The 15613-nt window shown below is 40.2% G+C and overlaps 1 protein-coding gene across 3 annotated transcripts in view; it reads left to right on the forward strand.

The window, feature by feature from the left end:
• The window catches only part of LOC122560857 (ubinuclein-1-like), a 77626-nt gene that overhangs the window by 54227 nt on the left and 7786 nt on the right, over positions 1-15613 (forward strand). For all 3 annotated transcript variants that reach the window (XM_043712029.2, XM_043712030.2, XM_043712028.2), the window contains 6 exons: positions 13-135; positions 3951-4094; positions 5932-5982; positions 7196-7238; positions 8414-9643; positions 14055-14325. In XM_043712029.2, the coding sequence (XP_043567964.2) occupies positions 13-135; positions 3951-4094; positions 5932-5982; positions 7196-7238; positions 8414-9643; positions 14055-14325 (1862 nt within the window). The remainder of the gene's footprint in view (positions 1-12; positions 136-3950; positions 4095-5931; positions 5983-7195; positions 7239-8413; positions 9644-14054; positions 14326-15613) is intronic.

Raw genomic sequence — 15613 nt, forward strand, 5'->3', positions numbered from 1 at the left:
TCTGATGTGCAGGATGCTGGGAGAAGATAAGGACCAGAAAGAGAGAATGTTCTCTGATGATGATGATGATGAAGACAAGTTGGGAAGAAGAGTTGTAGGACCCCGTAAAAAGTTTCATTGGAATGATGAGATCAGGTTCGATATGTTGCTTGTTGTAATAGATTGTATAAGACATTTGTATCAACAGTACGTTTATGAATTGTAACTGTATAAATACCGTTCTGGATTGTGTGTTTTATATGATAACTCAGTAAGGGCTTATTGAATGATGTGACCACATATCAAACCGTTCAAATTGGGCTACTGCTTCAAGAGGTAACTGGAGTCATTGGGGAAACGATGAACAAAGTAAGTGCACAACACTGGCGATTACTCAAATGGACCATTGATAGGCAAAATTGGAGAGGAAATCCCGAAACGACCTCTGAATGGAATTTAGGTTAGAGGTGTTACACTTGATCTGTATGTAAATATAATGATTTGGAAGGAAGCTCAATGCTTCTGGAAGTTTGCTCGTTGAGCTGAAAGGTTTGTTTTCAGATGTATCGTCACCAAACTAGATAATATCAATGAGCTTCTGGTGAAGCACTGGTGTTTGTGACTTGCATTCTATTTCTGTGTTTAGGCTGTGGTCAGGAAATGGCATCACCAACACAAAGAAACTTCAACACAAAAAAACCAAGCAGGTCACTGATGTTACCTAGCTTGGTGATGAAATGTCTGAAAACGAACCTTCTAGCTCAGCGAGCAAACCTATACCCAGAACCTCAACCTGAGCTACAAATCTTCTCAAAACTCGCTAGCTAAATGTTTTTCACAGATGCTGCCAGACCTTCTGAGTTTCTCCAGCACTTTGTTTTTATTTCAGATTTCCAGCATTTGCTATCTTTTCCTTTTAAATGCCACAGACATAGTTTTGGTGAGAGAAGAAAAGTTGTTTAAATGTCTGGGTCTATAAGAAGTTGTGAATCCCTTGAAGATGGCAATGACAAACGATGCACCGAAGTGTGAAAGTATCACATGTAACATCAGTAAGAAATGGAACAAGCAAGGTGAATGCAATGTTGGATTTGTTGAGGAAGCCCAGAATTTTACTAATGTGGTGGATAATTTGCGAATCAACAGCAGTTTGTTATTTTAGAAATTTTTGTCTAGAAAGAGACACTGAATGTCAAGAGGCATTGTCTCTTACTGGAATTGGTCATTGGAGAGACACGTGTTACTTGTTAATTTTGTTCAGATCTTGCTGCACTTGAACACAAACTGCTTCAGTTTGAGGAATCACAAATGGTGCTGAACATTTGTGTAATCATCGATGAACATTCCCATTTCTGACTTTACAATGGAGGAATGTCATTGATGAAGCAGCTGAGCATTGCTGGATTGAGGACACTACCCTGAGGGATTCTGCAGCGATGTCATGGAGCTGAGATGACCGACTTCCAACACCAACAATCTATATTCCATGTATGACTACATTAATGCATTTTATGTAGTATTCATGAACTTTAGCATGATTTGATAAGGTCTCTCATGACAGGGTTTAAAAAAAACTCAGGATCAAAGACAAAGTGACACGTCAGGTCTAAGGTTGACATAAGCAGGAATCGGAGGGTGATGGTACAGGGATGTTTCTATGACAAAGTCTGTTTCCAGTGGGCTTCCCCAGGGGTATAAGTATGAGCGATCTTGCTGCTTGTGGTGCACATTAATCATCCAAATTTAAATGTACAAGGATTAATCAAGAGGTTCATGGATAAAGATTGATAGGGTAATAAATTGAGAGGAGGACTACTGCAAACTGCAGGAGAATGCCAATAGACTGGTCACCTCGGCACAGCATAAAATACAAGAACAAGGGAGGTTATGATGGAGCTGCATATAATGCTGGTTAGGCGACACAGCGGAGTACTGCATGTAGTTTTCGCCCTCACATTATAGGAAGTTTACAACTGCTATTGTGAAAGTGCAAACAGGATTAATCAGGATGCTGCCTGGGCTGGAGAATCTGAGCAGTGAGGAAAGACTGATTGTTTGGAATTGTTTTCCTTGGAGCTGCAAAAGTTAACAGAGGATCTGATGGAGATGAGTAACATTGAGGGGGATATATAGGATGAACAGAGGGGTCAATAACCACAGGGCATAGATTTAAGCTACGAGTTAAAAGGCCAAGAATAGAAGCAAACTTCTTTTTTGATCCAAGGGAGGGTGGGAGCCTGGAAGTCTCTGAATACACTACTAAACAACTTGGAGATGACCATTGACTAGAAACTTAACTGAAGTCACCATACAAATACAGTGGCTACAACAGCAGGTCAGAAGTTAGGAATACTGCAGCAAGTATCTCACCTCCTGACTCTTCAAAGCCTGTCTACCCACCTACAAGGCACAAATCAGGAATATGATGGAATACTCCCCATTTCCCTGGATGGGTGCAGTGCCAACAACACACCAGAAGCTTGATGCTATCCAGAACAAAGCAGCCTGCTTAATTGGCACGCATCCACAAACCTCCACCACTAACACTTGGTGAATTTCCCCAGTGCATCTTGTAGACTAAGGCTCCATAGACAATACGTTCCAAACTCACACCCACTTACATCCAGAAGGGCAAGGGAAGCAAATTCCTCTCTCCCCCCCCCCCCCCCCCCCCCCCCCCCTGCGGCCAAGCCACTTGCCATCATAACTTGGAAACTTATCACCATTCCATCAGTGTTGCTGGGTCAAAATCCTGGAATTCCTCCCCTAAAGACCTTGTGTGTCGACCTACAGCATGTGGACTGCAGTGATTCAGGCAGGCAAATCACTACCACCTTTTAAAGGCAACTTGTCCCATGAGTGAATTCTTTTTAAAAAGCCCTTATCAACACTCCTGGTTGCCACCTTCTTTTTAAAAAAAAATTCAACTGAATTTGTCTAATCGTACCTTTCCATGACAAATCCATGTCGACTGTCTCTGTTTAATCCATATCTCTTCAAGTACAGATTTGTTCTGTCCCTCCATGTTCTTTCCAATAAGTTCCCCTACATTGAGGTTACACTGATTGGCCTGTATTTTTCTGGTCTGTCTCCTCTCCTTTCAAGGTTAGCAGTCCTTCAGTCTTCTGGCACTCAGCTGTGACCTGAGGAGATTTGAAAATTACTACCATCACCCCTAATGTATCACCTTCTTTGCTCGCCCCCCCCCCCCCCCCCCCCCTCTACAGTTTGGGATGCTTCTTAGCTGAGCCTTTAAATTTATTCACTTTTAAGGCTGCTAAACCAGTTAGTACTTCCTTGCTCTATTAATTTTGTCTAATACTTCAGAGAGCTCTTATTGCCTATGCCTGTGACATCCCTTTCCATTATGAAGACTCTCACAGGTGCTGGGGACTGTCTCAATCTTTCAGGTCCATGCACATTTTGTCCATGTCTCACATGGGTCCTGATCTTTTCCTAATTATTTTCATTTTCTTCATATAATTGGTTTTCCTTAATTCTCCCTACCATTGCTTTCTCATGCATTCTTCGCTTTTCTAATTTTCTTTTTAAGTTGCCCCCTCACGCCTGCATTTTTTAAGTACTCTTTTACGGACTCTTTTTGAGCCATCTGTATCTGAATAAATCACCATGTTGTAAATATTTCGAGCAACTTCCTTTCTTGTGGACACTCAGATTTTATGCAAGCAAGAAGAATGAAAAGTGTTCATGTAATTTAGTTAGATTTTTCAAGCATGTAAATATGCCTTTGAATGAAATTTAGCACCAAGTTAGCTGTGTTGCTTGTGCAGTGTCTTCAGCCTCAAATAAATGGGGCATTTCTATGCATGGATCAGAAATTTGCATTTCATTTTCACTTGGATCACAAATCCTGAGAAAATAGAACGTGATAGATTTTCTCTTGGCCCTTTTTGAATAGCAACATATTGTGTCACTATCTCTTTACACTTGTTTCTTATGTTGTGCTACAGAGAGCTGCTGTGCAGTGTGGTGAGGACTAAGATGGCTTGCTGTGAGCAGGAGAGAAACAAGTCCCAATCTGCAGAGGACTACCTAAAGGCTTTTCTTGAATCTGAAGTCAAACCACTTTGGCCAAAGGGATGGATGCAAGCAAGGTACAATAAAGGCAAAGGACGGTAAACAATACATTTCAAGTGAAATTAGGTGACACTACATAAAGAGCTGTTAAATGTACATCCTGTAAGGAATAGTGAATAAGCATTCGTAAGAGGGGTTGTACCTTCCCTGTAAGCTGGAGCCTGCAGAGGTAAGGTAGGACAACTGTGTCTGCTCAAAGACTGTCCTGCTCTTCCTCTGATTCAAGACAGTCCTTTTCTTGAACAGGACCTAGAAAGTAAAGAGATAAGCAGTGGTTGACAATTTATAGCAAGGCTAACAGAGAGATGAACGTCAGCTTAAAGTGGAGTAGCTTTGTCAGTATATGTACAAATTGGGAGAAACTGTAGCAAAAAGATGTCAAGATAGCAAGGCACCAATAGCCTCAACTAGGGTAATGTTTCTGACTTGCAACTCATCCATGGTAGATTATCCCATGAGGCCACAAATAAATGGTTTCTGTACTCCTGTCAGTTTCTGGTGCTTTTTTTATGTTCCAATTTGCTTTCAAAGTTAAGATGTGTTCTGGGCTGATGAGAGATCGTGAAGGTTGAATTGTTAATGATGTGTGAACAATGGCACCAGTTTGGGGAAGATAGTAACATAGGGTCACCATAGCAGCTGAAAGAGAGTGAAATGTACTGTGTGTAATTGTAACATTGCAATTAAGAGAAAGCCCAAATGGAAATGTTTACATGAATGTTGGAAAAAGGGGGAAACAATATAATTAACTGAGTAGCATGCATTAAAAATTGGCATTGGCACTATGCTCCAAATGGACATCTTTTTATGCTGTTTCATTCTAAGGCTCCTGGAAAAGAGCATAGTAAGAGAGATGTCAGAGTCTCAAACCATAGCTTTGCTGTGCTCCATAATTTTTTTATATAGAATCGCAACCAGATCTTGGGTACAGCGGTGCTAGATTTCATCTGCACTGTGGTGTGTAACTTGGTTCGCACACATGCCCTCAGGAGGATCAACATCACTGCGGTATAAGGAAATTAAGTCCTTGCTCCAGGGTCTCTGTTTAACATTTTTGACTGTGTAATGGGAAGGGTTGAGATGGTTACATGTACAATATCCTAAGGTGCCTACATTACTACTACTCAAATTTGTCTACTAAAACTATACACAAACCTAAAAGGAAAACTGTGTTAAAGCTTTAATGATTCGAAATATAAGAAATATTAGCTCCATTAAGTATGTCTCCCTGATATTAGTGTGTTCACTGCGAAGAAGAAGTGCACTGCAGATAAATGTTTCATTCTGAGCAAAATGTTCTGGAAACACTCAACCGGTCAGAATACATCTGAAGGATCAAAGTTAATGTCTTCAGGTTGATTTCCAGCATCTGCGGTACTTTATTAATGAGCAGTATTTAAACATGATTGCACCATCTGTGCTGTTCTACAGTCTCTAGCTTACTCTGTGGCATTAGGTTTGCCTAATATCCATAAGGAGGTAAGATTTTAGCTCAGAAATGACTTGCAAATCAATTGTGATGCATAAGTACGACAATGCAACATATTTCATAAAATGAGATTGCAGGTAAATCTGAGGCTAAAAGTTATGCTGGTGATGTTATAATGCCATGGAATTAATAATAATTTAGCTGCATCTCCCTTTCTTTTGCCTTCTTATCCATTGATGCTTACCAACATCTTCAGTGTGCATACTTTCACCTGGAAAATACTTTAAGCAATTTCTGACGGTTGTAGCATCACTGGGATTTCATACTAAATTGTGGCAAGTTGTTGAAAAAAGAGTTTTGCAGTTTGTATGGTATGAAAGTAAGGAAGAAAAGAACATACTTTTAGATTTATTTTTCCTCAACAGAACACTATTCAAAGAGAGCAGGAAGGTACATGCTCATGTCACCTCAATACCGTGAGTATTTGCATCTTCACTGTTCTGCGCATTTACTGTGCTTTGGTTTTTCCCAATGCAAGCTACTTTGATAATGTATTAACTAACCCTGGCAGTAAAACCTCATTCTTGTATTTAGTTAAAACATGCAGAAAATTAAAATTTATGGCATTAGTTAAATGTCTGTGTGGTAATTTATTGGACTGTCTTACTTGTTCTTTATTGAACCTGCCTGATTTCACTGAATTACCGCATACCGTGAAAACCAAAACCACTCTGAGCTAAATATTGCAATGACTCATTATTGTGGAAAATGTCCATGTTCACCCATTTGACATGTCTGATCATCTCCTAACGTTGCTTGGTGCAGCACAGGGAACCATAAATAACTTGGGGTAAAGAACTCTAACCTTTTTGGCTGTCATTCTGGTATTTCAATTTTCTCTCTTGCCCTCTTCCTTCTCTCTTTTGTGAAACCACTATCCTGGGCATTTTTCCATTATTCTTGACCTCAAACCTGTTGTACAATTCTCCTTCCTAGATTTCTCTTCAATGCTTTGGAGGCAATTTGGCAAAGATTCCCTATGGATTGGTTCCTGGGATGAGAGGGTTGTTCTGTTAATGCAACACCAAATAAATTGGGCCTAGTTTAGACGAATAATTGGTTATATAATTGAAGCACACACAAGATTCTGAATGGTTTTGATATGCAAGCCGCTGAGAGTTTGTTTCCATTGGCTGGGGAATTTGGAGCATTTGGGCACAGGTTCAACATAAGGGGTTGATCACCTACCATTGAGATGGGATGAAATTTTTCACTGGACGGTGAATTCTTCGAACTTTGAGCATCCACAAATGTGCATTATACAATCATTAAGTGTGTTTGAGGCAGCAATAGGTATCTGGTCTTTAATGGAGTTGAGGGATAGGGGAATAGGTGTAAAAGTGGAACCCAGGTGAAAGATCCTCCATGATCATCTTGAATGAATGAAGCAGGCTGGGGGGGCCAAATTATACTTCACCCATTTCCTTTTCTTATGATGATCTAACTTTTCTCCCTCCCTCACTGTCCCATCCATTTAGCATCATTGCAGTACTGAACAGTTTTTTAATAATTATCTGTAACATAGTATTGTTCTGTGTGAAGTTGGTAGTTGCATTTGGAATTGCATTTCTGAAGTGCTAGATAACTGTATATCGATAACAAACTAAAACTGGTTGCACTTTAATTTAGAACGAAGAAGAAAGTCATTGCTGCCCCAAAGACTAAAGTTAAGGTAAGTGCACAGCATTGTTGTTGGCATGAGATGCACATTTGAAAAATATCAAAAATCCTCACAGTTGACTTTTTAAACCCCAAATGCTGGAATTTTGTTTTGCAATGATGGTGCTTAGATTAATGGTTGGCTAAACTTGAACAGTTTAAATGTGTTGAATTTAATTTACTGTATTTCACACCAATAAACAAAATAGCTAAATCATTTAAAAGTGAACCTGTTCCATTTTGTATCTGAGCTTGTAGAACTTCATTGTAGCCCCATATATGGAAATGGTATTCTGAGCATTCTTATACTTGCTTTGGTAAACACACAAAATCTCAATGTATGTGATAATTTAGAAAGTACTTCAGAAGTATTAAATAAGTGCAGTTATGGGATTCTGTAACTTCAGTCAACAACATAAAGGTGGAATTCACCTTTTGGTGCATCCATTTTGACATTTTTTCATGTAGGGGCTTTGCTTTGTGAACTCAATGCACAGAGCATTAAGGCACTTTCAAAGCGAACATTAACCATTGCCATACATCCAAAAGCCTGATTAAAAAGTGCCAGTTTAATAAGAGGAAGTCATAAATAGGAGAGTGCAGCTGAGTGGTTGCAGCGAAACCAGAATTGGTAGTCAATTTGTGGGATTAACATGATTTTAGTCTCAATAATAGTGCCCTTTCCTAGCGGCATTCTCGGGTGGAGCAACTCTAAATAATAATTGTCAAGAAATGTTATAAGAATTATAGTGGAACCATAATTTTTGATTCCACTTTTAGTGCCCTGAACAGTTCAGCTGGGGAAATGGAAGTACAAAGTACCCTTTTATACTGATGGTTATTACTTTATCCTATTGATGTGACATTATAAAGGAGATTGTTATAGTTATTAAAAAAATGTAAATTGTTCTGTAATTTCAACTAATTTTTAGAGCAGTTTTGCCCAGATACAAGATGTTAGTTATTACTCTACCATGCACACAATCCAAACCAAACTTGGAATAATCACAGTGAAATGTCTGATCTGTGTAGCAAATGAAATGTTATCAGCTCCATATTGCCAATCAATACAGCTTAAAGGTAGCAGTGAAAAGAAAAAATGTTTTGTCAAGAGATATTATAGAATGAGGATTGCAGCATAAATCTGACTTTCAAGGAGTTCAACGTATTAATTTCCTTCTTTTACAGGATCAAATGCACAAGACTGAACGTAAATTACAACAGACAAGTATTCCAATTCATTGCAGTAATGCTGCATCCCTGATACAGGGATCATGCACTCCACCTGTCACCCCATTAAATGTGCCTGTTTCCTCCACTGCTGGTCAGAGCTCCAGTAATACGACAACGCCTCAGTCTTTCAGTTTAGACGATTCACTTGATGAGGATCTACCCAACAACCAGCCTTCTCTGGAAGATGTGTCTGTTGCTTTAGCTGCTCTCAATGATGCTGCTGGAGGCAACAAGAACTTCAGTTCTTTAGTATCAAATTCATTGAGTGACAAAATAATGGTGGCAGCGTCATCAGAAGAAAAGCATGTACAAAAAGTTCCAACTCTGTCTTCTGCTCCGTCAGCTGCTGCTCAGTCGCATTCACCTCTCAATCTCCTGGCGGAACAGGCACTAGCTTTGGGACAATTGTCTCAGGAAAGGACTTCAGAAAACACCACTAGTCTTATCACTGCCTTTAAAAATCATTCTTCTGCAAACAGCAAAGGTTTCACAGAGACTCTCCAAAACAAGCCGAAGCACCTTGGTATGCAATGTACATCGCAGTCCCAAGGTCAAAACCAAGTGTCAACGCAGGCTACAAAACAGTACCATCAGACCACCTCCCACCAGAAAGGCTTCATATCATCACCATCGTTTAGCATAAGTAAACTGCAGAGCAGTTCGCAGACTAAAGCTAGTAGTCAATTGCAGCAACGGCCATTAATTCAGCATCTAAAAACCTCAAAGACTCAGACCTTCCATTCTGTTTCCTCCTCTTTAGCAAGTATTATACAGACTTCTCCTAGTCCTCAAAGAACACCTGTCACTTCAGTCAGTTGTACAGCAAAGCATATCAACTCTCAGAGCTCTGCAAATCAGACCTTCAAGTCTCCAATGACTGTTGTCACAACAAGTAAACATTCTACTCCTTCCAGTAACCCAATTCAAAACATCTCAAATGTTCAAACCTCTGTGTCCAGTAGTACTCAATTAAATAGACAGTCTCCTTCTCCAGGACAAACATTAAATCGGCATTCGCCGAATATAAATGTAAAGAAGCCTTCCATTTCTCAGAAACTGACTCTGGTTGCCCCTCCGGGTGGCAGTAATGGAGATTCCAGTAGTGGGACACAGGGTGTTGCTAAACTGCTAACTTCTTCTCTTAAATCTTCTGTTAATAGTTCCACAGCTACAGGAGGAATGCTGGTGAGTGTAAACAGAAATGTACAGATTTAGTTTTAAAATATGCATAATTTTAATAACTACTGAAAAGATGTTTAAAGGCTATAAGTTAATGTATTGATTGAATTTTAATTGTATTGTTGCTGTTTGAAGACTGTTTGCTGGTTTTCTAAGTTATTTCATGCCACCAACAGAGCTTCTTTTTCTCATTAAGCTCTGTTTCTTGTTCACAATTGGTTATTTTGTGCATTAGAATATTACAAAATCTGACCACAAAGGTATTTATTTTATTTCTGTGAAATCTTTATGTATTTTGGGAAACCAAAGAGTGGGCACTAATTTGTTGTTTTAATCTTGTATGTTCTAACTTGCTGATATGCTTCTTGAATTCAAGTTCATTCTTTTAACCTATAAGATCCACCAAGTTTCCTGTAATACCATATTCATTTGAATGAAATTAACCTGTGGATCTGCAGAAGTTTGGTGCTTGCACTTGTTAATGTTTTGTCTGTTTTTTTGCCATTTAATGTCATTGCAATAGTTTTTCCAGTCATTTAATCATAATGCTGATTTGGGAAAAAAAAACTATTTTGCATCACATTACTTAGTTCTCAAAGGTATAACACATAGATCACACTGAATTTGGTATTAATGTTTCTATTCATCTTCGAGATTCTCATCTTTGTTTTAAAATCGCTTTGTGAGGTCACTCCTCCCTATCTTTATCGATCTGCATTGCTCTTACTCTGGGCTTTTGCACATTTTCAATTTTAATTGCCACACCAGTGATGGTTTCAGGAGAAAGTGAGGACTGCTGATGCTGGAGATTAGAGTCGTGAGTGTGGTGCTGGAAAAGCACGGCAGGTCAGGCACCACCCAAGAAGCAGGGGAGTCGATATTTCGGGCATAAGCCTGTCATCAGGAATGGGACTTGTGAGCCAAGGGCCTGAGAGATAAATGGGAGCGGGGTGGGGCTTGGGGGGGAAGCTGAGATTGCGATAGGTAGATGTAGCTAAGAGAGAAGGTTGGAGAGGAGGGTGGAGCAGATAGATGGGAAAGGTGATGGACAGGTCAGGAGAGTGGTGCTGAGTTGGGAGCTTGAGACTGGGATACTGTGGGGAGGGGGGGGGGGAGGGGAAATGAGGAAACTGTTGAAATCCACATTGATCTCCGTGTGATTCCAGGGTCCCAAGGAACATCTGTAGAACACCTGCACATAATAAAATTATGCTACCCCATGGGTGAATACTTCAACTCCCCCTCCCCTCAGTCAAGGACATGCTGCCTCCATCACCAAACCTTTAGCAACTGGTGCCTGAAGGAGGAACACCTCATATTCCATCTTGGGACCCTGCAATCACACTGGATAAATGTGGATTTCAACAGTTTTCTCATTTCCTCCTCCCCCCACATTATCCCAGTCTCAAGCCTCCAACTCTGCTCAGCCTTCCTGACTTGTCCATAGTCTTTCCCATCTATCCGTTCTACCTTCCTCTCCGACCTATCGCAATCTCAGCTACCTTCCTCAGCCCCCAGGCCCACAAGCCTCGTTCCCGATGAAGGGCTTATGCCCGAAAATTTGATTCTCCTGTTCCTTGGGTGCTGCCTGACCTGCTATGCTTTTCCAGCACCACACTCATTGACGGTTTTACCTTCAACAGATAGAAACTGTGGAATTTATTCAATGCTGTGCAAATGTTTGTTGATCTATGTGGCTGAGGCCCATGTGCATGTTTAGGATTTATATCCCGTGTGAGTAATAAATTAGCTGAGGCGTAAAATGTTGTTGAACATAACTAACCTTAAAAATACATAAAATGTGGTTGGCTGCAGTGGTTCAAAGGGAAAGGCAATCTGTTTTTTCTGGTTGTTCTTGCATTTCCCAATGAAAAATTAATGTTAATTCTATATATATTCTGTAATCTGTTGCACCAGATAATTTTTGACTTGAGACAAGTGCAAAAGTGACAGGTACTGTGGTAGAGAATATCCTCCAAGTTTTGTGGTGTTTTACAAATGCTGCTCAAAACACTTCAAATGAGTATTCCCTGAACAATGTATGGATAAATGACTACTGTGATCTCGATGTTGGGTTTGTTCTAGAAATCCTGCTTCTGATAATTAAGGTTCCCCAAGCTTCCTGACTAAAAACTTCTCTCCTCTGGAACCAGTAACTCTGTTAAATACATAAGATTTAGAAGCAGAATTAGGCCCATTGAGTCTGCTCCACCGTTTTGATCATGGCTGATATGCTCCTCATCCCCATTTTCCTACTTTCTCCCCATAATCCTTCCATCCATTACCAATTAAAAATCTGTCTTAACTCCTTAAATGTACTCTCTGCCTCAGCAATCATCACACTTTGGGGTAGTGTATTCCACAGATTCTCTCAGCCCTTTGGGAGAAATCGTTTCTGCTCAACTCTTAACTTTTGCTACCTCTTGTCCTAGAATGCCCCACAAGAGGAAGCATCTGCTCCATGTTTATTTTATCCACACCTTTTATCACCTTGAGCACCTCAATTTGATCTCCTCTCATTATTCTAAATTATAGAGAGTATCAGCCTAAACTGTTCAATCTTTCTGCATACGACAAACCCTTCATCTCTGGGATCCATCTAGCGAATCTCTGCTGAACTGCTTCCAGTGCCACTACATCTTTCCTCAAATGAGGGGACCAGAATTGTGCGCAGTACTCCAGGTATGGTCTCACCAATGCCTTGTTTAGTTCCAACAATTCCTTACCTTTATATTCTATTCCTTTAGTTATAAAAGCCAACATTCCATTCACTTTATTTATTATCTGCTGTACCTGCATGCTAGTTTTCTGTGACTCATGAACAAAGGCACTCAGATCCCTCTGCACTGGAGCACCCTGAAATCTCTCCCCATTTAGATAGTAGGTCACCTTCCCATTTGTTTTGACAAAAATGCATCAAATATAGGTAAAACTATTATTGTGAAGACTGAACCCATTGTCTTCAATCCCTGCCCCAATCTGTCTTTCGCAGCTACCAATTCCATCCTTCGCTCATGAAACAGTCCGAGATTAAGACAATTATTTTTTCACAACATTGGTATCATATTTAATCCTGAGACAAAATTCAGCCTTCGATTCATATAATTATTAGGATCACCTCTTCAAACCTCCATAACATTACCTCAGCCTCAGCTCTTCTGCTAAAATCTGCAACTATCTTTGTACATATTGGAGGGATCTCCTGACTACTGCCCCCTTTCTATCTTCTATAAACTTGAGGTCATTTTGCCCATCTCTCAACTGTCAGCAAGTCTTGATCGTGATTGCTGACTGATTTTGACACCTAGTTTTCAGTTTCCTCTGTAGCTTACATATTCTTAGCTTTTTCTATAATCTCCTCCAACCCTACAACCTTCCATATTATTACGTTTCTGTAATTCTGATCTCATGTATTTATAGTTATTAATGCTCCACAATTTGTGGGCTGTGCTTTTCAATTGCCTAAGCCCCAGGATCTGGAGTTCCCTCCCTCCCTTGTCCTCATCACCTCATTAAGATTCCTACGAGGATCAGTGCTGGGGTCACAATTATGTACAATATATATTAAAATGGTTTGGGTAAGGGAAGTGAACGTACTATTGCCAAGTTTGCAGGTGATGCAAAAGTAGGTGAGAAAACAACAGTCTGCAGACAAAACCAAGATAAGTTAAGCAAGTCAGTAAACATTTGATAGATTGCGAATACAGAGGAACTGTGATTATCTGAACGAGACGGGCGGCAATATTTCGTTCGGATAATTGATTATTCAGTTAATTGATTCAATACCCCTCCTCTGGGGCTCGGAGTTTCCATTTTCCTTGCTCTGCCTGCCATGCTCCTCCCTCTCTGTCTCGGGGTTTGTTTCTGAGCAGACACACACTTGTCTGCTCAGGGGATAGCACACGCACACGCAGCCCCACAAGCGCACACCCAGTCTCGCACACAACTTGTTGACAAGTACCATCTTTGCCCTATACAGGATAATATTGGAGCGATTATCTGAGGAAGGGGGGCTTTGGGTGCACCCTTGTGTAGAATTCCACTGCAAGTGTGGGAGAGAGTGAGAGGGTTTCTCTCCACAGATGCTGCCAAACTTGCTGAACTTTTCCAGCAATTTCTGTTTTTATTTATAGATGAACAGTTTAGTGACCTTATGACAGCACTATCTCTCCATCTAATTGATCGTTAATGTGGCCCTTTGCTTTATAAACCTAATAACCGCTGCTGAAAGGTCTTCAATACTAACAAGAAATACATTTACTTAATTACTTAAAATATAAACGAGTCAACCAGCAATGGTGCTATCACACTACTTTCAAACTAGCAAAATAGTGGTATGTGATCCAGGTTATGTGCCAATTAAAATTTTAAGTACTGACTTAAAATTGTCATTTACGTTGATATTTTCTGTCTTTAGTCTCTACAGGCTACCACAGGAGGAGCCTTGCTTGCCAGCTCTCCGTCTTTGAGTCTTCTATCACCTTCCTTTAATACAGCAAACCAGAAAATAACTTCAGCAACCCTGAGCCAAGCTTCACTTGGGATGATGCCAGGCATTGTTCCTATGCACTTTACTTTTCCTACGGTTTTAACTTTAGGCTCAGACTCGACACCAAAATCTGCTGTATCAACAGATGCAATAGTCACAGGACCTGCTCCGGGCACATTCCACCATGGCCTTGCACATAGTAAGTTGTAAATTCTGGAGTTTTTGGAGAGTGAATCAAGAGTCATCCTAGTTGTTAGAGATCACATTGATCTCAATTATTCAAGATCGTTGATAAGAATAAGTGTAGAAGTATTATTTCCTTCAGCATTGCACAAGTTGAGAAATAATTATTCTGTTTAAAATTTGTTCATATTTCTTGTTTAGAGAATGAGTCTGTTGAAGGTAAGTGTTAATTATTTCACTTGAAAAAAGTGACTTATTTGAACTAGACCTATGCTAAAATCAAGTGTGCATTAATGATGTGGGGAATGTGAGGACCGCAGATGCTAGAGATCAGATTCCTGAAGAAGGGCTAATGCCCGAAACGTCAATTCTCCTGCTCCTTGGATGCTGCCTGACCTGCTGCGCTTTTCCAGCAACACATTTTCAGCTGCATTAATGATGTGCCATTGTTGATTCCTGTCCTTCAGTAACCCCTAGCCACTTTTCCCCAAAGAGACTGTCGGTATTAACATACTCAAATCATTGACAAAGTCTGTTTAGGTACAATTATTTGTTGTTTTAATATCTTCTGCTGAAGATACCTCAGCTTGCTTTATGGGCTTAAACCACCAGTTTATTTTCTACATTGACAGACTAGCATTAAATGAGCCAGCTGTGATGGGGTACTACTTGCCCCTAAGTAAAGGGCCACATGACTATTGTCTCCAGACCCTAACCTAATTCTGTTCCCAAGCCATTGACTTCATCCATCCCTCTCCTTGATAACAGTCTGAAGCTGAAGCATACTGTCAGCTGTGACATCATGTTTGACCCTAAGATGATCACCTGACCACACAATTAAGACCTCTTATTTTCACGTTTGTAACATTGCCCAACTCCAATACCTCAGCTCACCTGAAACCCTTCCAGGTTTTTGTTACCTCTAGACTTGACTGTGCAAACCCCCTTCTATAGCCAGCCTCAAACAATTAACCCTCTGTAAATGGAGGTCATCTGAAACACTACTGCTTGTATCTCATAGCAAGTCCTGTACACCCATCACCCTATTAAGTAACGTACCCATTCTAAAATTCTCATCATTCGTTTGAAATCCCTGCATGGCCTTGCTCCTCTATTTCTCTACTGTCATCCAGCCCCACATCGCTACAATAATTGCGCTGCTCCAATTCTGGCCTTTTGAGCATCCCCAATTTGATTGTGCACTTGAATATATTTGTTCATGTGATGTAAATACTTTGCACACCCCTGTGATTGTCTTGGCGAAGATGACGGTGAGCTGTCAAATTGAACTGTTGCAATTTATG

This window comes from Chiloscyllium plagiosum, unplaced genomic scaffold (assembly GCF_037043375.1).
Source record: "Chiloscyllium plagiosum isolate Xiang-an unplaced genomic scaffold, Cpla_swu_hap1 HiC_scaffold_20, whole genome shotgun sequence".
Lineage (NCBI taxonomy): Eukaryota > Metazoa > Chordata > Chondrichthyes > Orectolobiformes > Hemiscylliidae > Chiloscyllium > Chiloscyllium plagiosum.